This window comes from Medicago sativa, chromosome 8, assembly GCF_051527215.1.
Source record: "Medicago sativa cultivar Bolivia chromosome 8, Bolivia_mono, whole genome shotgun sequence".
In the NCBI taxonomy this organism is placed as follows: domain Eukaryota; kingdom Viridiplantae; phylum Streptophyta; class Magnoliopsida; order Fabales; family Fabaceae; genus Medicago; species Medicago sativa.
Genome location: NC_140756.1, coordinates 8,332,155 through 8,351,264, shown reverse-complemented (window position 1 = coordinate 8,351,264; position 19,110 = coordinate 8,332,155). Strand labels below are relative to the sequence as shown.

The 19,110-nt window shown below is 28.6% G+C and overlaps 1 protein-coding gene across 1 annotated transcript; it reads right to left on the bottom strand.

Moving 5' to 3' along the window:
* Positions 1–4,374: 4,374 nt before the first annotated feature.
* LOC146896668 (transcription factor bHLH62-like) lies at positions 4,375–8,134 on the bottom strand. The gene is made up of 8 exons (XM_085732429.1): positions 7,110–8,134; positions 6,567–6,800; positions 6,032–6,097; positions 5,837–5,905; positions 5,673–5,747; positions 5,352–5,576; positions 4,899–5,001; positions 4,375–4,772 (listed from the first exon to the last, which is right to left on the bottom strand). Exons 1-8 carry the CDS (start codon positions 7,833–7,835, stop codon positions 4,735–4,737), a joined length of 1,536 nt encoding a protein of 511 aa, XP_085588555.1. The 5' UTR covers positions 7,836–8,134; the 3' UTR covers positions 4,375–4,734.
* Between the last annotated feature and the right edge of the window lie 10,976 nt (positions 8,135–19,110).

Below are 19,110 nucleotides of genomic sequence, written 5' to 3'. Positions count from 1 at the left end.
CAGTGCGCAATTTGCGTAAAAGTGCATGGATATGATTAAGGAAGATGTGATTAAGCCAACCACTCGCATTAGGAGTAAAATGAATGAAGTTGAAAAGATTCCAAGAAAATGTGGAGTGTGTCGAAGCGAGAGTCGTTATCTCAAAAATTGCCCTACTCTTAATCTTGCACGCCATTAGTACTTTCGTTGTATTTTTTAAAATATTTATCAATCTATATTATTATGTTATTTTATATTTTTTCTATTAATTATATATATATATATATAATAAATTTTAAGCCAAAAAAATAAACAAAAAAATAAATAAAAAAATCTAGTAAGATGGTGCCAACCGAGATGGAGCCATGACGAAGGAAGTATAAATTATTAAGCCAAAAAATAAATGAAAATCGAAAAAACAAAAGGAAAAAGCTAGTAGGATGGCTCCAACTGAGATGGAGCCATCCCGAAGGATGATGGTGCCATCTCGTATGAAGCCATGTAAGGGAAAAATTGAAAGTAGGGTAGATTGGATAATAATTTTGAATGTAGGGCAGACTGGACAATTATTTTCAAAAGGAGGGCAGCAGAAAAAAAAATTCCTACTTAGTCATGGATTTGGAACCATCGTTCAATTTATTCTTTGATTTATTTTAACTATAATTGTTAAAATATGATGTATATTTCTAGATATTTTTAGGATACATTAGTAAATTATAGAATAACATTATATGCCCATCTCTAAAATTTTCTACAATATTTTAGTAGTACATATAATAAAACCAACACTACATTTGTATTAGATAATGTCATGAAAATTTTGAAATATCTATTATCTAAAATATACCACCCACACTTATAAATAAACAAGCTTGTTTACAATTGTATTAAGGGTTAAATATGTTTTTAGTCATTATAAATATACCAACTTTTCGTTTTAGTATCTATAATTTTTTTATTCAACTTTTAGTCCATATAAAATTTTCAATCACTACTTTTGGTCCCTACTTTTAAGTTGATTTTTGTATTTTTTTAATGAAATTGTGCAGAATATTGTAAAAAAAATTCCAAAAAAAAAATAAATTTTTTAAACAAAACATAAATTAAAGGCTTAAATATGGAAATGGTCCCTGCAAATATATGGCGTTTTGGTTTTAGTCTCTATAAAAATATTTTTGGTTTTAGTCCCTACAAATATAAAATATTTGGTTTTGGTCATTGGTATTTTGTTTTAATCCTTGTAAAATCATTTCATATTGAAATTGGTCCATGTAATATTCATTTTAGTCCTCATTTTGAGGGACTAAAATCAAATATTCTACATATTACAAGGACCAAATCCATTATGAATCAATTTTACAAGGACTAAAACAAAATACGAAGGACCAAAACCAAATTTTTTATATTTGCAGGGACTAAAAGAAAAAAATATTTTTACGGGGACGAAAACCAAAATGTCGTATATTTGCGGGGACTATTTTCATATTTAAGCCTAAATTAAATATGAATTTTTAACCATAAAAAATATAAAAATTCATATTAAATTCATGTTTTGTTAAAAAAATCTAATTTTTTTTAGAGACTCTTAATAATATTATGAATTTTTCTGCAAAATTATATTCAAAAACATGAATTCTACATATGGGCTTACTTTAAAGGAGGGACCAAAAGTGAAAATGGAAAAAAATTAGGGATCAAAAGTTGAAGAAATTTTTAGAGAGACTAAAATAAAAAATTGACATATTTATAAGGATCAAAAACATATTTAACCCTTGCATTAAAGTCTTTGAGATGTAATGCTAATAATATTGAAGCCTTCATCACACTATATCTCTCACTAATTAATCTCTCCCTAATTAATTGCCAGTGTGTTGCCTTTCATCCCATTCTCCTTAACATTCCACTACTTGCTCACAAGACTAGCTTAATTTGGTCCTTAAAAAAACAAGTTTAATTTGGTACGTGTCAATCAATTTCATCTCCCTGTTAACTTTAATCATTATCTATAATGAAGTACAACGTTAAATGACGATCTCACAACTCACACGAGTTCAAATCACCTTCACATATATAAGGGCTTAAATTGTCAAAAGTCACACAACATACTCACTCTTGTACACGTTTATATCAAACTCCAAACACACATTTCAACATTTTCAATTTATTCTCTAAAGATTCAACGTAAAGATGATTTGAAAATTAGATGAATTATCACATCAACATTAGTGTTGCACGTCACCATGAATAACATCTCGAGGTTAATGGTGACGCGGAACAAGTTCAAAGACTATTGCTCTAATCCAAAAAAGTTCAAGAACCAAATTATACAATTGTCAAATATTTAAAGGTCTAAGTTACCTTCTCACTCGATTTGGAAAAAAGGAGGATACAATCTATTTGATAAATTACCTTTTTATAGAGGAACATGAAACATTATCGCTAACCCTTTTGTTTGTTGTTTGCTTCCTTGGCCAATCCGTAGTTATATATGTTAGTTTTATATTGTTGATTTTGCACCAACATTATGCAATGATAATAAAAAAATGGAATCCCAATTGTTTACGACTCTTCATTTCTAGAATTTGGTGATAAAAAGTTCTTGCTTGAATGAAAAGGGATTTTAGGCAAAGCTTGATATAGATATATCATATATGTACGGTTTGAAAATTAAATTGAAAGAAACCTTCGCTCCTAAGTCATCATCTCAAAGAAAAAAATGTTCAAAATTAATCGAATTTCTTATATTGCTATTAAATTTGTGAATTAACAGCAATATGGAGATATTTTTTAGCTTAATAATATTATCAAATTAAAATTATATAATACATTTAAAAAATATCTAGTCTCATATAAAGTTTAGTTCAATAATTTTATTACAAAAATATTTTTTAAAAGAACTTAATTTAAGTTTGAACCTTAATAAATATTGCAAAATTGCATACATCAAACTTGGTATGCTTAGTGCATATTTGGATTTGAAGTGAATTTGATTGTATGATAAGCCACCCTAACTTTGCAAAAATTATATTTTGGAGTGTTAAATATTTAAAAAATAGTAAATCATATTAAATTTGGGCACCAGATATCAACTCCACTAGATGTTGGTTGAAGTTATGTTTTATTAATTAATTTCTTTTTTTATGAATTAGTTACTTACCATTATGATTGGCATAACTTTTAAAATATAAGAACTCTAAAGAAGAATAAAACAGCATGTTCAGTTGATGAAGATAATAAACTAATAAAGAATCAATCCCAAGACACGTCGTTGTATGATTGGGCGTTTGTAGTTTTTGGAGACAACATTGTCAGATTAACATTTTTAATTCTAATTTACTTACATTTTTTTAATCTTCTTTATAAACTAAGAAACATAGTATTATTATATATAATATATGATATGAAAATACATTATAAAGCACAACTGTTCTGAGCAAAGCACTACATATAAAGCATCTTTCTAATTATTAAATCACACACACTAATCTACTATCTAATAATACACTCTTCAATATAAAAATGGTTAAGACCACAACCTCTATATCTTTTGTTAAACCCAAAACACTGGATTTTTCCTAACAACCCCTTAGAAAAAGATTAGTGTAATATATTAAATGTATCTTTCCAAACCTGAAGTCCACTAGAAACCCCTTTTTCCTACTCACAAGTTAAATAACAAAAGTTGGTAAAGATCATAAAATAAAGCTCCATGCAAAGGTTCATTGGCCCTAGTCAGAATCTCACCACTGCCAACCTGGGATTCTTTTTATGCTTGCTTATATTATTTGTTAATTAATTAAAAATTATGGTTTTGTCTAAATGGAGCGGTTCAAACTTGTAACATGATCATCTAACCTCTAGCCTGAACTTTTGTAATTTTTGTATAATTATATACTGAAATATAAAAAAGGGACAAAAATCCAACATAATATTATTTTTAAACTATTTACATGAAATATTTATGCGATAATTAAATATTTAATTATATCTTAATTATCGTATAAATATTGGTGAAAAATGAAAATAAAAGCACAGAAGCTTGTGATATTGGTGAAATGTATAAAAAGTTATATTATAGGAAAAACTAAGAGCACAAGAAATGTAGAGTAACTGTCAAGAATTTTTTTTTTTAAATAAATGTTCTAGTAATAATTTCTAATTAGACTTTTGAGACAAAAAGGAGACCCCACTATTAATACAGCTGGTTGCAACACAAGTGAGGATCATGTTGATATCAACCAGATTCTGCAAAATAATTTCTAATTAGACTTTTTTTGTGTGATTAGTGACATGACCTTAACGATATTTTATTCAAGACCCACGGAAATTCTTAATGGATTTGATGTGATGTACGAATTATTTGAAAGTATATAATAATAAAAATCTGGAGAAGGATAATGAAAGCTAATTGAATTTTTTTACTTTAATTTAGCAATGATACATTGGTGCCATATAACACTAATAATTTGCACCATACAATACAGAATCAATACTAAGATTTTACATTGAATAATTTGTAAAATAGAGGGGGAAAAAATTGCCCAGAAGAATAGAAACTGAAATAATATAAAGGGAAAAAAATAAAATGTAAAATGACTAACTTAAAAAACTAACAAAGGTTCTATATATTGAACAGACCTAATTAATAATGGCTTAATTATATAATTCATGGGGTTGTTGGAATTAAATCTTTTGTTGTATACAGCAGTTTTCCTGATCCTCTGGGCTTCAATTCAGGCGTAATGAAAGGTGTGATTAGAGCTCAATTTTCATTTGTGTTGATTGATTTGAACCTGCATTGGACCAAAAATAAGTTTTGATTAATTAAGGTCAAATTTCTGGTGCCAAATGAAAATGACATTTTAATAACATGTCAATAATTTGTGACATTGTTTTTTTGTTTGTTTTTGTTTTATTACCGTTGAAACTTGGGGAGTGTATTGGTGTATTCCTGTTTGAAGTTTGGCCAAATCCCATCTGAACAACGGTGTTTAAGTCATCCTCAGAGAATGCTAATGGATACTGATAATCATTTGAAAAATAGAGTTAATTAGGAAAAGTTCAAAACATTAGTGAAATAATGTACCTTCATATATTAGTACACAATGGAACAATTGGGTCATGTAAATAATAAGATTTCAAAATAATTTCGATGCCTAAATTTTTGTCTTAATTATCTGGTTCCTAGGAATAGCGAGCTTGATAGTTTGAAATTCAGTGAAAAAGATCATTAACCGGTAGAACTCAAACACTTGATTTATTAGAATTTCAATACTTTTAAAGTTCAAATTGTTAGACTCGTAACAATTGCATAAATTAAATTGATAATTAGTAACTATAATTTATAGAAAAAGGTAGAAGAATTTTGTTACCTGAGAGCCACCTTCATTAAATCCATTTAGGAAAGGTAAATGCATGCCAATATTATTATGGCACAAAGAAGAATCCAATGGTTCCACTGAGCAGTGGGTCCCATTTGTATTAGGAATGTTATTATGAATAGCTTGGTTTTGCTGGGGTTGTTGCCCATAAAAGGATGGTACTGAGGAATCTAATTGGAACATTGAGTTTTGCAAAGAATTATTTGATTGAAATATCTGAAATCACAAAAAGGAAAATAAATAAATAAATAAACAAATGCATCAAGTTTTATTGAAAAAGCAAAACATTGTCTATAGAGACTTAAAACTTACATCTTTTGATACAACAAGACTTTCAATACTTAAATCCATCTTTGTATTCACTGAAGACAATTTCATAGACAAAAACTGAAAAAAGAAACCATAACTTAATGAGCAAGAAAACAAAAATAATGACATTATAGAATTAAGATGCTTATTGGTGAAGAGTTGATTACCTCAACTTGACGCTGCAATGACTGAACATAGTTTATAATTTCATCAAGCATAAGTGCTTTTCCAGTAACCTACAAGGAATAATTAATAATTCATAGGCATAGCCAAATTAGTGAAAAAGTACAAATTTTAGTAACATGAAATTAAACCAATTTGTTTTGTATTCTAATTTAGTAACTTTTAATAGTTTTGCTTACCTTATTGCAACCTGGTACAAGATCTTGGAGAAGTTTCATCCTCTCACTTATTTTCTCCCTCCTTACCTATTTACAATCAAAGTTCATATAATGTCAACTCAAGATATGAAGTTGATACATTTTTGTTATTAAGGTTTGCAACTACTATTGGATATTGTGGCCCACAATATCATGGTTTTGGAAGTAGAATTCAGATTCTATACGCTCGCCGATTTAACGCATTGACATGGTAATCATATAGATGGTCGTTGGGTCAAAATCGTATTGTCTAACCTTCAAATTCATTTTTTTACATTTAAAAAGTCTTAAATAAAATTTGAATCTGTTCGATTTTGATCTAACGACCATAGATATGTTAACTATGCAATGCGACAAATTTGAATTCTCGAAAGTCTACATCAAGACCGCAATTGCATAAGTCGAATTTATCGACAATTTTATGTAATATCAAAGGTTGCGACGTAACCAATTTCTCAACAAAACAAAAATAAAATAAAATAAAATTGATAGAAAAACAAAAAGCAGTAATTCTTACTCGTTCTGCAAGACTGTGACTGTCAGTAGCTTGACCTCTTCTTGCTCTGACATGAATGTAATCTTTTTGAGGTTCAGGAGGTTTTGTGTCACTCTTGTTCTGTTTCTCTTCCCCTGCATTTGTAGTACCTTCTTTGGTCTCTTCCTCCAAATTCTTGATACCATTTTCATTTCTCTCACCCACATTTACCTTAATTTTCTTTGCATTTAAGTCTTCACCACTACCTTCTACACCCTAAAGTCAAAAAGAAATATGAGATTCAGAAAATTCCCAACATTAAAAAAAAATTGACTTTAAAAAAATAAGTGAAAACATATTTTAGTCCCCGGAAAAAATTGTAACACTCAATTCAATTTACGAGAAAAAAAATCTTTTATTTTCAAAGAAAATAAACGAGAACAATTTAGTCCATACTGTTTAAAGGCATGGACTAAAATTTGTTTAAATTTTTGTCGGAACTAAATTGAGTCTCGCAGTTGTTTCGGTGACCAAAAGTCTAAAATGGGTCCGCACTCTTAAAAAATTGCAGCTTTAGTGCTTTACCTTTGTTGGATTGGAAGAGTTTGGTGCTTTTCCTTTGGAAGAAGAAGCTTTTCTCTTCCTTGAATTCATATCAGGTGAAGCTTTGACACCAATTTCTCCATTTGGTGTATTTTGCTCAGATATTGTAGATTCCTCTTGAGAATTAGCCACTTCCATTCTATCATTTTCTTGTTGCAATGGAGAATTCTTGTTGTCATGATTCATCATTTGAGATCCAAATGTTTTGAGTGATGGACTACTTGAAACTCTTGGTAACTTCATTCCATTTTCCATTAAAGTATGAGATCTTTGAGCTAACTCAACATTGTTCATCACCATTTGGTTACCTCTTTCATTGAAACTCTTGCTACCAAAGCAAGAAAATTTTGCAGCCCTTTGAACAAAGCCAGGATCAGGTGAGAATTCTGCCACATTAGACATTGGTTTTTGCATATTTTCTTTGATAAAATGGCTCATCATTGGTACAACCAAAGGGTTAGAAGAATGTTGTGAGATCTCACCAAAAGTTCCCAATTTTCCTATTAATTCTCTCATCACAAAATTTTCATTGGACATGTTGTTGGGATTTGGTGGTGATGATGTAGCTGCTGGGGATGAGACAATTGAACTAAGTGCTGAATCAAAGTTAAGGTTTTGGTCCGTTGACTTGTCCCAATTTGGGTTGAAAAAACAATCTTGGGTTTGGTAAGTTTCAAATCCAGCATTTAAAAAGAATTGGTTTTCCATAATGGACTAAAAAAAAATTAGATCAAAGGTTATGAATGAGATAGAACAAAATGAACTTACGTTTGAGGTAGTTTTTTTTTTGCTTTTGGTTTGGTTTAAGTTTTTTATATGTCCTTGAAACTAGAAGCAAAATGGCTATGATTTGTGAATTACATTAGAAAAGAAAGAGAATTCAAAGAAGTAGTGGCAATGTGGCAAAGAGAGACTAATTAGAGATTTTGATGAATTGGGGTTGGATTGAAATTGAGACTTGAGAGGAAAGACTCTTTGAGGAAAAGAGAGAAAGGGGAAAGGGAGGGAAGGAAAAAGATTAGGCCATCATGGGTTAAATAGACCCAAAGGACAAGTTGAAATATTGGGTTTGCTATTTTTTATAATTATTACTACTAAAGGGGCTTTAGTAAAGGCTAGCATACAGGTAAACTATAGACATCGAACAATTGTTATTCAAAGTACATTGTTCGTAAGAATATTTCATAAAATATTGAAGACGTTAAAATAATAATGAAAGATTGAAATTATCTAATGTTTTTGTTTTATTATACTTTTTAAGAATTGGTTTATTTTTGAGGGAAAAGAATTGGTTTATAATACTTAACAAACATTTTCCCTCTCTCTCATTCTAGTCCAAAAATAATAATACTTAACAAACATTTATTTATATAAGAATCGTAATGAATAAATCATTTCATGTTAAAATTTTATTAGTATATTATATTTATAGTTATGTATCTTTTGTTGGTAATAAATGATGAGTGTTTCAATAAACTTAGCTCAGTTCTTTGTGAATATTGTATAATATATGTAGAGATTGAGGTTCGAATTCGTACACCCCACTTACTCCCACCTTATGAGGTGAATTTCTAACTATTAAACTACTTAAAAAAAATTTAAGAGATTCATAGTCACTATATATATGTGTGTATATATATATATGTATGTATATTATTTTGTTACTGTATAATAAATAATTTTAAAGCCTCTAAAAAGTTAAAGGATAAAATTAGCAAAACGATAAGATGTTGTAATTGTTTAGGGATGATAAGGTATATTATTGAGTGGGAGAGTGAGTAATTACTACTACTAATTAATTAGTTTTTGTTTCAATATTATGTCTCTTAGTTTTGGAGGGAGGAGCATCTCTCTCCGTAAAAGACGGAGGAGGGTGTGTATGCTGCCGGGCATTGGACGTCAAAACAAACACCCAAATTGTCTCCTTCTTTTCAATTTCTTAAACTTTATAGCATAGTCTACACTTCACAATCCATATAATGGAAGCCAGAAAAGATGATAGCTACATTAAATATATTCTATTTTTCATTGTATTTTTCTTCCTTCCCTCTTATTGTTATGACCTTAATTCCGTCGCTCAACCTACTATTGAGATATTGTTCGCGCTGGATCTAACTCCAATTTACGAATTTTGTCATTTATAATTGACATCTCGTTCGAGTGCGGGTGTTGTTAAATTTTGTTATCAATGCAAGGAACCCCAAGTGCTCTCTATAAGTTCCAAGTGTTTCTTTAAGTTTGGCAAGAGCCTCCAAGACCCAACTTTCTTAAATACTCCCTCCGTCCCTTATTATCAAATTCTTAAACTAATTTTACATATTTCAATAAAAGTTAATAGTGTAGTTAATGTGATATTTTTTGTGTAAATGTTACTGATTTTTTGTTTGTTTATATATGTATATAATTTGATTTTTTTTATTCTAAAATAAGTTAGTCATATTAATTAGGATTATGTTTAGAAAAAATAAAAAATATAGGGTTTTGATAGAAGACACCTTTTATGATGGTGTCTTTTAGCAAGTTATTCTATGAGCATTTGTTAAAAGACACCAACTAATTTTTATGAAGGTGTCTTTTAGCAAAGTTATAACTAAAAAGTGGAAATCACATCTTGAGGTGTGGATTGCTAAAAGACACCTTCATGGGTGGTTTCTAACAAAACCCAAAAATATATACCTAGCTACTAATACTAATTTGAATAGAGATCTATATTAATTGTGAGTTATACTCTCTTTGTTTTAAAATACATATTGCAATCAACCACTTCACACATGTCAATATACAATTTTGACCGTTAATATATTTAATTATCTATGGCATAAAGTTATAAAAATTAAATATTTTTAAAATATTTATCGATACAAAAATCGAACAACATCTTACATACTAACATTTTTATACTATCATCTTTTTTTGTTGGCAGTGTATGTTATGTGAATAATGCATGTTGTAAAATGGGTTATCTAACTTGTGCAATATTGCATATGTTAAAACACCTAAAAGTAATAAGTGTTTATTGAAAAACAATAATTATCTATTAAAAAATTACTTAGATTTAAATACAAAATGTACAAGTTCCTATGTAAAATTACTATTTTAATTTTTTTTAACATGTACAAATTTGCACATGATAAAAATACTCTTGTAAAAATACCACATGTCATTTGAAACATAGTGAGTATAATTATTCAGAGGACTTCTACATTATTCAGAGGACTCTATTTACCAACACAAAAATATACTAAAATAAAAATAATGATGTTTCCCATAAGAGGAAAGTCCTCTTGTCTTTATTAATTCATAAACTAATTTTGCATCAATTACTTGTAGATATTACTGCCCTAGTTGACCGACCAATAGTAAGATACAGGTTTACAAGCTTACGTTCAATGCACTTCTTGAACGTTTTTGTTACACAAATTAAAAAATACAGGAGTACAATGAATGAAAATATATATTGTAAACGAATGTAACAAAATATATATGTACTCTAATAGATTAAACTTTCTTTGATAATAAAAATATATTAAATATCCATGCAATATTCTGCAATCTGAATGGTAGTTATGGGACAAAATTTATTATTTTATTGACATAAATTTGTTTTTTAGTTACATATTTGTTTTTTAGTTACATTATAGAAGTAAAATTGAAACAATTGAATATTTTTTATATGCTAAAATAGTATATAGTATTTAATTGCAAACGGAGGAAGTATGATTAACCGATGAACCCAACAAACATTAAAATCAGAAAATCATGATCGAAATTCGTGTTGATCTTTTTTTATTACAAATGATTGTTAAAGTTATTTTAAAATTATTTTAAACTTCTACTTGATTGTGTTGTGCCTGTATGCACCGTGTTCATACACTTATTGATAGTAGATGGGTAGGTACTAATAAAGCCAAGATTATTTTAGACCTTCGTAAATACTCTTATCATTATTTACTTTTGTAAAAAAAATGTCATTATTGACCAAAAAAAATGTATTATGTTTGGATGTACGAACCACGGCAGCACCCACACACAACTCGAAATTAAATTTTTCGATTTGTCAAAAAAAAAAAAATCTTTCGAATTTTTTTAATAGAATTGAGAATTATATCTGCCAAACACAACTATAGAAACTAAACTTTCGAGACATTTAAATAGATTTGTGAATTCTATCTCCCAAATGGTGCATTCTGATACCCATGAACTATAGATCAAACTCTCATAGGATAAAAAGTAATTAAAATTTTCCCTCTCATAGGATAAAAAGTAATTAAAATTTTCCAAATGTCAATTATGAAAAATTGATCAACTAGAATACAAGTGTCATTAAAAAATTCATAAATTAGTTAAAGGTGGTTTAAGAATGAAATTGTTAAAAAGAGTGTAGTTAATGTTTATTAATTTCTTTTTTTAGAAAAGAAGTTCCACGCATTTCCTTTATCAAAATTTCAATACAATGTAGAACACGATAAAATAAACACAGAAAAACTAAAGAAAATACTTCTCAAGAAAGTGAGCCACAATATTCGTTTGACCGTCTAACACAATTTAAATTAAAGTTGGGAAAGAAAAAAAATAACATGTTAATACAATAGCCAAATATCATCCCAAATTTAGACAAATATGATTTGGAATGATTTAGACCTAAAGTCACAATTTGAGAATCAATTTCAAAGATAACATTAATAGAATATCCCGACTCCATTATACCGGTTGTGCAAGAGATTTTCTCCAATTGAGTCTCTTTAGATCCCTTAAACGCATACCTTAACTTGTTAGTGTTAAAATTGAGTCTAAATCATCTTTACAGCTCCGATTTGTAAGGTGATGAGCGTCACCTTTTTATAAACCGTTATCAAGAGTCATATTTAATCAATGCGAGACTTGAGTTTTTCGAAATACATACCCCGACACCAAACACTATTGGGCTTGGTGTGTGGATAGGTAGTTGGCCCAAATCGATATGCTCTAATACTATGTTGAAATTGCGCCTAACTCATCATTACAAAACTGACTTGTAAGATGAGAAATGTCTCCTCCTTATAAACTTTTATCTATTCAATGCATGACTTAGGTTTTTTTATTTTCTTCCAATAGTTAGATCAGATGCAGTAGAATAATCCGCAATAATCCATATATACGTCACATTTATAATTACCATGCAAGAGGAGGATTATAGTTTAGACCTAATACGTGGACTATGATCAATTTTGCTTGTTTCCATTGGTTTTGCTATTTATTTATACTTTCAATAGTTAAAAATAAATATAATTTGGTTTAAATATGTTTGTTGTCATCACAAATATATTATAATTTGGTTTAAGTAACTGTAAATATATCATTTGTACCTTTCATTATTTTGATTTAGTCCATGTAAAATTTGATATGCTTGGTATATTCATTAATTTAGAGCTTATGCAGCCAACATTTGAGGGTTGTAACCAAATACATATTAGTACTTCAGCTCTCTTAGTATCATTGTGTATATGTAAAAAAAAAAAAAAATTATGACATAACAAGTAGCAATGATCTAAACAATAATAACATGGTAGATCAATATTTAAGCAAGACAAATTTTATATTTGGCGATGATTGGAGTCATATCTGAGTTCTGTTTGATGTGTAAAAATAATAAAAGTCAAACCAAATTTAATTAGCTTATTCTATTGGACGGTTGTTAATACCCAACAGCATTTCCTCATATCTATATTTTAGAAAACAAGTACGAAAATCATAGTTTTTTTGTTTATTTTATATTGTTTGAAGTCTCAACATGTTTGGGTTGAGTCAATTGTTGCATTTAATTCAAAAAATAGGCGGTTAACCAGGCCATTGTCGGGTTCACATAGATGAACTATGAGTTCCCTTAATAACTTGTTAAAATGAGAGAAGGAAAAAATATACCTAACCATTATGAGAAGTGCAAGTAAGTGTATCTCAACTTTCAATATATGTATAAATTTATGTTTTAAATATTTATGATTGTTTCCTTTAAATAAGGCATCAAAAAACAGGTTTTCTTCACTATTTTTGATTCCCAACCAGATCTGGTCAAGAAAATTGATAACTTCATTATATGGGAATTAGTGTAATATGCCTCTTTCCGTGCTCGTTAAGAACCATGCAAGATGTTCTAGTTGACGGCAATGGATAACCAAAATACACTCTCCGATCACTATTATAAATAAAATTAATATTGTAGATTCACTCGTCAAATGATGTATGTGGTTTATAATAAAAATCATATAAATAAAAATTATGTGGAGTAAATCATTTATTGAATGAACCTATAATGTAAATTTTTGTTTATAATAGTAATCGGATGATGTATTTTTGTTATTCTTTATGAGAGGATATTTTTGTTGTTGTTCTAGAGACATTTCTTTTATCCAAGACTAGAGAGTTCAATTTTTTTGAAGTACGATTTTTTAGTTGGTATATACTCATCCATCTCAAATTAAGTGAATCATTTTGCTCATTTCACACATATTAAGAAAAATATATTAAGAAAAATGTATAAGTGAAGAAGAGAGAAAAACGGGTTTAAGTGCTCAAGTCAAGTATTGATGTATTCATCATTATCATAAACATAAAATGAAATATATTGAATTGAAAATGATGAAAGTAATTTTAATTAGAGTTATAATTGGAAAAAAGTAATTAATATTGCATTGAAAAGTGAAATAAGTCACTTATTTTAGGACATATTGTGGGACGGAGGGAGTATCAACCTTTTTTAATGTTTCCTATAGATTAATTTTTTTTCATCTAGTCTTTCATGATAACTTTTGCAGCACGATTGCAAAAAGACAAATATTTGGACTCCCTTAATATCACATTTTTGTATTTATATCTCCAAAACTATAATAATAGAGAAAATGAAGACAATTCTAACAGGTATAATTGAGCTCAACAATGATATTTAGACAAGTTCAAATCTTTTCAATTTAATGTACGCTTCCATTTGAAGAGAGATAAACTCATAATCAATAAAATAATATTATTTTTAAAATATTATTGTTTTATTCAATGGGTCTATCACTTTCCAAATGAACGGTGTGCGTGTCCATTAAATGGAGTTGATATTGACTCTTTTTAGTCACCATAAATTTTCTTACACTCATTTAACAAATTATTTTCTTTTCTCTTCCTATCACATCATCATTTTATCACATCTATTAATCACCCTCTCTCATCTCTATCTCTCAAAATGTATGCGGATATGAGGTGTCTAACAAACATTTTCGTTAACCTCACTTTGTTTCAAACCATCTGTGATCCTATGCACTAAGAAATTAAGGTGGCTTAAGATTCATTGAATGGTTGATGATATTCAACACAACTTAGAGTATGTATAGCTTAATGTATCCTCAAAAACCTCTACTACTAGCTCGAGCTCATTTGTTGTACTAACTTGTAACCGTGCAGTGTGCAATGCACACATTATACTTTTTATTATTGAGTAGTGTTATTTGAACAACCATTTGGTTGACAATTTATGGGACAACCATAATTTACAAAAGAAAAGTAGGTATTTGCACGAAAACTAAAACAATAGAGAGATAAAGTAAAAAGTAATGTGTGTATGAGAGAGAAAACTGTCATAAAAGTTGTCACAAAGTAGATGTTCAAATATCGTTTCTCTTTATTATTTTTGTTAAAAATAGTTGGGCAATTGTCCCTCGACTAGAGTGATTGCTTGGATAATGGAGATAGACTATAGTCGTATACATTCAAGATTTCATTGTTTTTAGGCATCTAGCAATTATTCACAAGTTCCCGTTAAAGGGTAGTTAGTTGTTGTTCGATGTTGAACGGTAGTTATCTAGTGTTCATCACTTTTTAAATCGGTTTAACAACCAACCAATTTAAAAAATGATTAAACCAATTTAAAAAGTGATGCAAACAATAATCAATTGTTGTTGGGATATTTTAGATACTTTGATGTGCTTGTGAAGAGCAATCCTCTTTCATCACTATGTTGATTTCTTGGAACTCATTTAAATTATTAAGCAAAAATTGACTATATCCATCCATCAAATTAAATCTCATGTACTCAAGGGAGGAATGTCTTGATAATATGAGGTTTGATCTAAAAATAAGTAAGGTCTTGTCAATATTTGTTTCACCAAGAATCAAATTTATGTTCTTCTAAATAATTCGTCTTTCGTGAAACTCATTAACTAATTGAGTCCAATTATTTACTAATTGATAAGTTTTTTTTTTTTTATAAGGACTTAATTTCCCCCTTTACTGTTTTTTGTTTTGTTTAGTAGGCTAGTGAATAAAAACTCACTTTAAAGTAAACAAGTAGAAAATTCAATGTTTGAAATCCGATCCCTAAATATCACAAAACAAATTTTATATTTAGTATGTGTCAAAAAAAAATTATATTTAGTAGAAATTTTTTTATCGATCATTACTAGCTGGAATGCATGTAATCTACTACTATCTTTTAATGGAAAAATCTTATCCACTCTACATTTAAAATACGATCATGAAATTGGGCGGAAATTATCTTGCATTTATTTGGCCTGTATCTGTTTGGTATAGAATTTTAATACTTTCTTTTCCCTGTTCTTTCTTGACGGTGTATCTTGTCTTGGATATGAATGAACAAAATAATCCATAACATTAAACTCACAACATTTATTTTGCAGTATACACTGTTTGGACCATTTGAGTGATTGAGTCCAAGTCCAGGTTTTACACTTCTGTTCAAAGAAATTTCATGGGCAACAAGACATTGTTCATACTCAAATTATAAATTTTAAAGATTTATTAATACAATTTGGTCAAACATTTTTATACTCTTATTAATTTCTCATATAAGTGAGTGTAAAACATTTAATATCAGGATTATATTTGAAATAAATTTACAATATTATAGTATTAAATGACTTGTATGCATCTATATACATACACACAAATGATAATCTATGGAAATTAGTATATTTTTTTTAAAGTAGCTTAGTGATTATAAATTTATCATTTAAGATGAATAAGTGAGGAATCCGAAATTTAAACTCCAATTCTTACGTATATAATACAATATTCTATCAATTGAGATATGCTAATTGAAACATGAAAATAAGTACTTTACAGTGTTTATTAAATATTACTCCTAAAAAACTGTTTTTTTTTAGGATCCTAAAAAAATGTTTATTAAAAGCTATATTTTATATTGATTCATTTAGTTTTTTACTGATAAAGTAAATGTTATATTTTTGAATTCCTTATCATCGCCACCATATGCAATTGTATTTAGGAAAATGTTATTAGACAAATGCTATTTTTAGCTAAGGATCAATACATGAATTATCACAACATGTACTCCACCCGGCCGCTATTTATGGGCTTCCGTTTAATATTTATTCCTTCCCAACCATCCGTGATTTTCACTAGACTATGCTTTGTCATTGGTTGGTTTCTCATTCGCGACCTTGTCATGATAATTCTATTTTTAGCTAAGGATCAATACATGAATTATCACAACATGTACTCCACCCGGCCGCTATTTATGGGCTTCCGTTTAATATTTATTCCTTCCCAACCATCCGTGATTTTCACTAGACTATGCTTTGTCATTGGTTGGTTTCTCATTCGCGACCTTGTCATGATAATTCATTCGTTGTACATATAGCATGACTGATATATAAACGGAAGGTTGGAGAGGAATAAACGAAAGCCCGTAAACGGTCGCTAAGTGGAGTATATGTTGTGATAATTTGCGTATTGATTCTTCCCTAGGGTTAGGGTTAACATTTTTCTTTTCTTTATACATATACCATAAAGTGCATATTCCTCGTGGAATGCATGCAGGAATGAAATTAATTTCTTGCATGTTTTGTGTATGCATGCTTTCACATTTGCTTTTGGAATTGTAGTAGACCAACAAACGGGAAGTTGAAGACTTTGAATTTTGATTAATGCAGCAGTGTGAGTTAGATAGTATAGGTGTCACATTTTTATTAGTGCTTCAAAATTTCAAAAGGTCGTGATTTGGTTTAATTCGGTCAATGATTTGGATTGAATTGGCAATTTTTGGGTAAGCAGTGTTAATGATTTTCTTGGCTCCACTGATCCAGGTGGTCCAATCCCCTCAATGCATGACACGTATTTGTGAAAGGCTGTAATGGAGAAAATCGAAGTTGACATATTACACGGAATTCTTGTCCAATACGAAACCAAGAGATCATTAGGGACAAAATTAGTAACCCTTAATTCTAAGAATATTTGTCATTTTTTTTAGCAAAGAAAAAGTATCCTACTTCGTGTACTTCCCTAACCAAAAAAAAAAAAAGTATACTACCCCTGCACCAAGTATTATGTAGATAAAACATATTATTAAACTAAGTTCTTTTTAGATTCATTTAATACCTAATGAATTGAGTCTATATATAGATCAAACACAATATTTATTCAATTAACCTAAAAAGTAGTTTTGTACTTATAAATGTAATTGGAAGGATTATAAATGTGATTGGAAGGAGTAAGTAAATGTGATTGGAAGGAGTAAGTGGTTCCACCAATATTTTTACAAAAGTGAAAATTGTTCTTTGATTATATAATTTCTATTTTTAGGTTTCTTTACATTTGCATTTGTTAATTAACATGACCATAAAAATAAATGATTTGTTTCCTCATCTTTGTGAAAGTAGAATATATATGAAGTTTCAAAGATAACATTTATTATATCTTTGTGTTAATTAACATTCTTATGACACTAGATGGAATGGTAACTTCCACAACTTTTTTATTATGTTGATATTTTCTCATTCATCGTGTTTGAATTTGAGTTTTTTAACTTCTCAAACTCCACTGTTTCTTCTATAAATATAAATCAAGTGAGATGAATATAGTAGATGCCATTTTAATTTTTACTATAATGGTTAATTAAGAGTCTATCTTTATTAATTTTTTTCAAAAAATGATCACACGATAAAGTAACCAGGATAATTTTTGAATGAATTTAAAATGTAAACTTTTGCTTATGATAGTGACTGGATGATGTATTATGTTTCAAAGATGAAATTTATTGTATCTCTTTGTGTTAACATTCTTATGACACTAGATAGAACGGTGACTTCTACATCTTTTTTATAATGTTTATATTTTCTTTTTTGAGGAAATAATGTTTATATTTTCTCATTCACTGTTTGAATTTGAGTCTTTTAACTCTCCAACCTCCTATATCGTTTAGTTCTTCAAATATTTCATAAATGTAAATTTAAGTGAGATGGTTATAATAGATGATATTTTAATTTTTGCTCTAATAATTATATTGTTCATTAAGAGCTATCTTTATTAAAAAAATTCAAAAAAAGATCACATAGTAAAATAACCAGGACAATGTCCTGAAATTAGTGCTTTGGCTCACCAAACCCCTTTGGTACCGAAAATTAGTCCAATTTTTAATGCTAATTATTGTGAAAATGTAAGTAACTTGAGTATCTTCACTTTATATTCTGGTGATGAAAGCATAACTTTTACTTTTCCACACAAACAAAAAATAATTAAAGATAAATTTATTTCTTTTCAATCGTACGTAGTGTATAAGGTAAAATAGCTGACGAAAAGAGGTTGATTATCTCTCCCTTAATTGAAATACAACTCAAATTGACTCGAAGATTATACCTTTTCTTTCTCTTTGTCAAAGCTTTTAGTTTAATTAAATTAAATGTTCCATCATAAACTATTATTGAACAATTTACAATTGTATTGTGACTCCAATCAAAATCCAGCTTCCAACACAGAAAGCAAGTACAGACGTATTCGACACTATATAGCTAATAGTTTAATCACTGTAATTAATTAATTAATGTTAACACTGTTCCACTTTTAAACATTTTAATTAGACAATGATAAATTCTTTAATTAACTTAGAAACAATAATTAATTATTTTTTAAAAAAATTAATTGAATTCTAAATTATTTGACTATTTGTATTTGTATGCATGTGGCCGATACGCTAAACAAGCAATGG

Excerpts from the sequence above, each read along its gene's own strand:
- LOC146896668 (XM_085732429.1), bottom strand. The coding sequence starts at position 7,835 with ATGGAAAACCAATTCTTTTTAAATGCTGGATTTGAAACTTACCAAACC. Across the intron at positions 5,002-5,351 it reads TTAATGAAGGTGGCTCTCAG|TATCCATTAGCATTCTCTGA; the intron begins GTAACAAAATTC and ends AATGATTATCAG. Across the intron at positions 4,773-4,898 it reads ACACTCCCCAAGTTTCAACG|GTTCAAATCAATCAACACAA; the intron begins GTAATAAAACAA and ends GGTCCAATGCAG.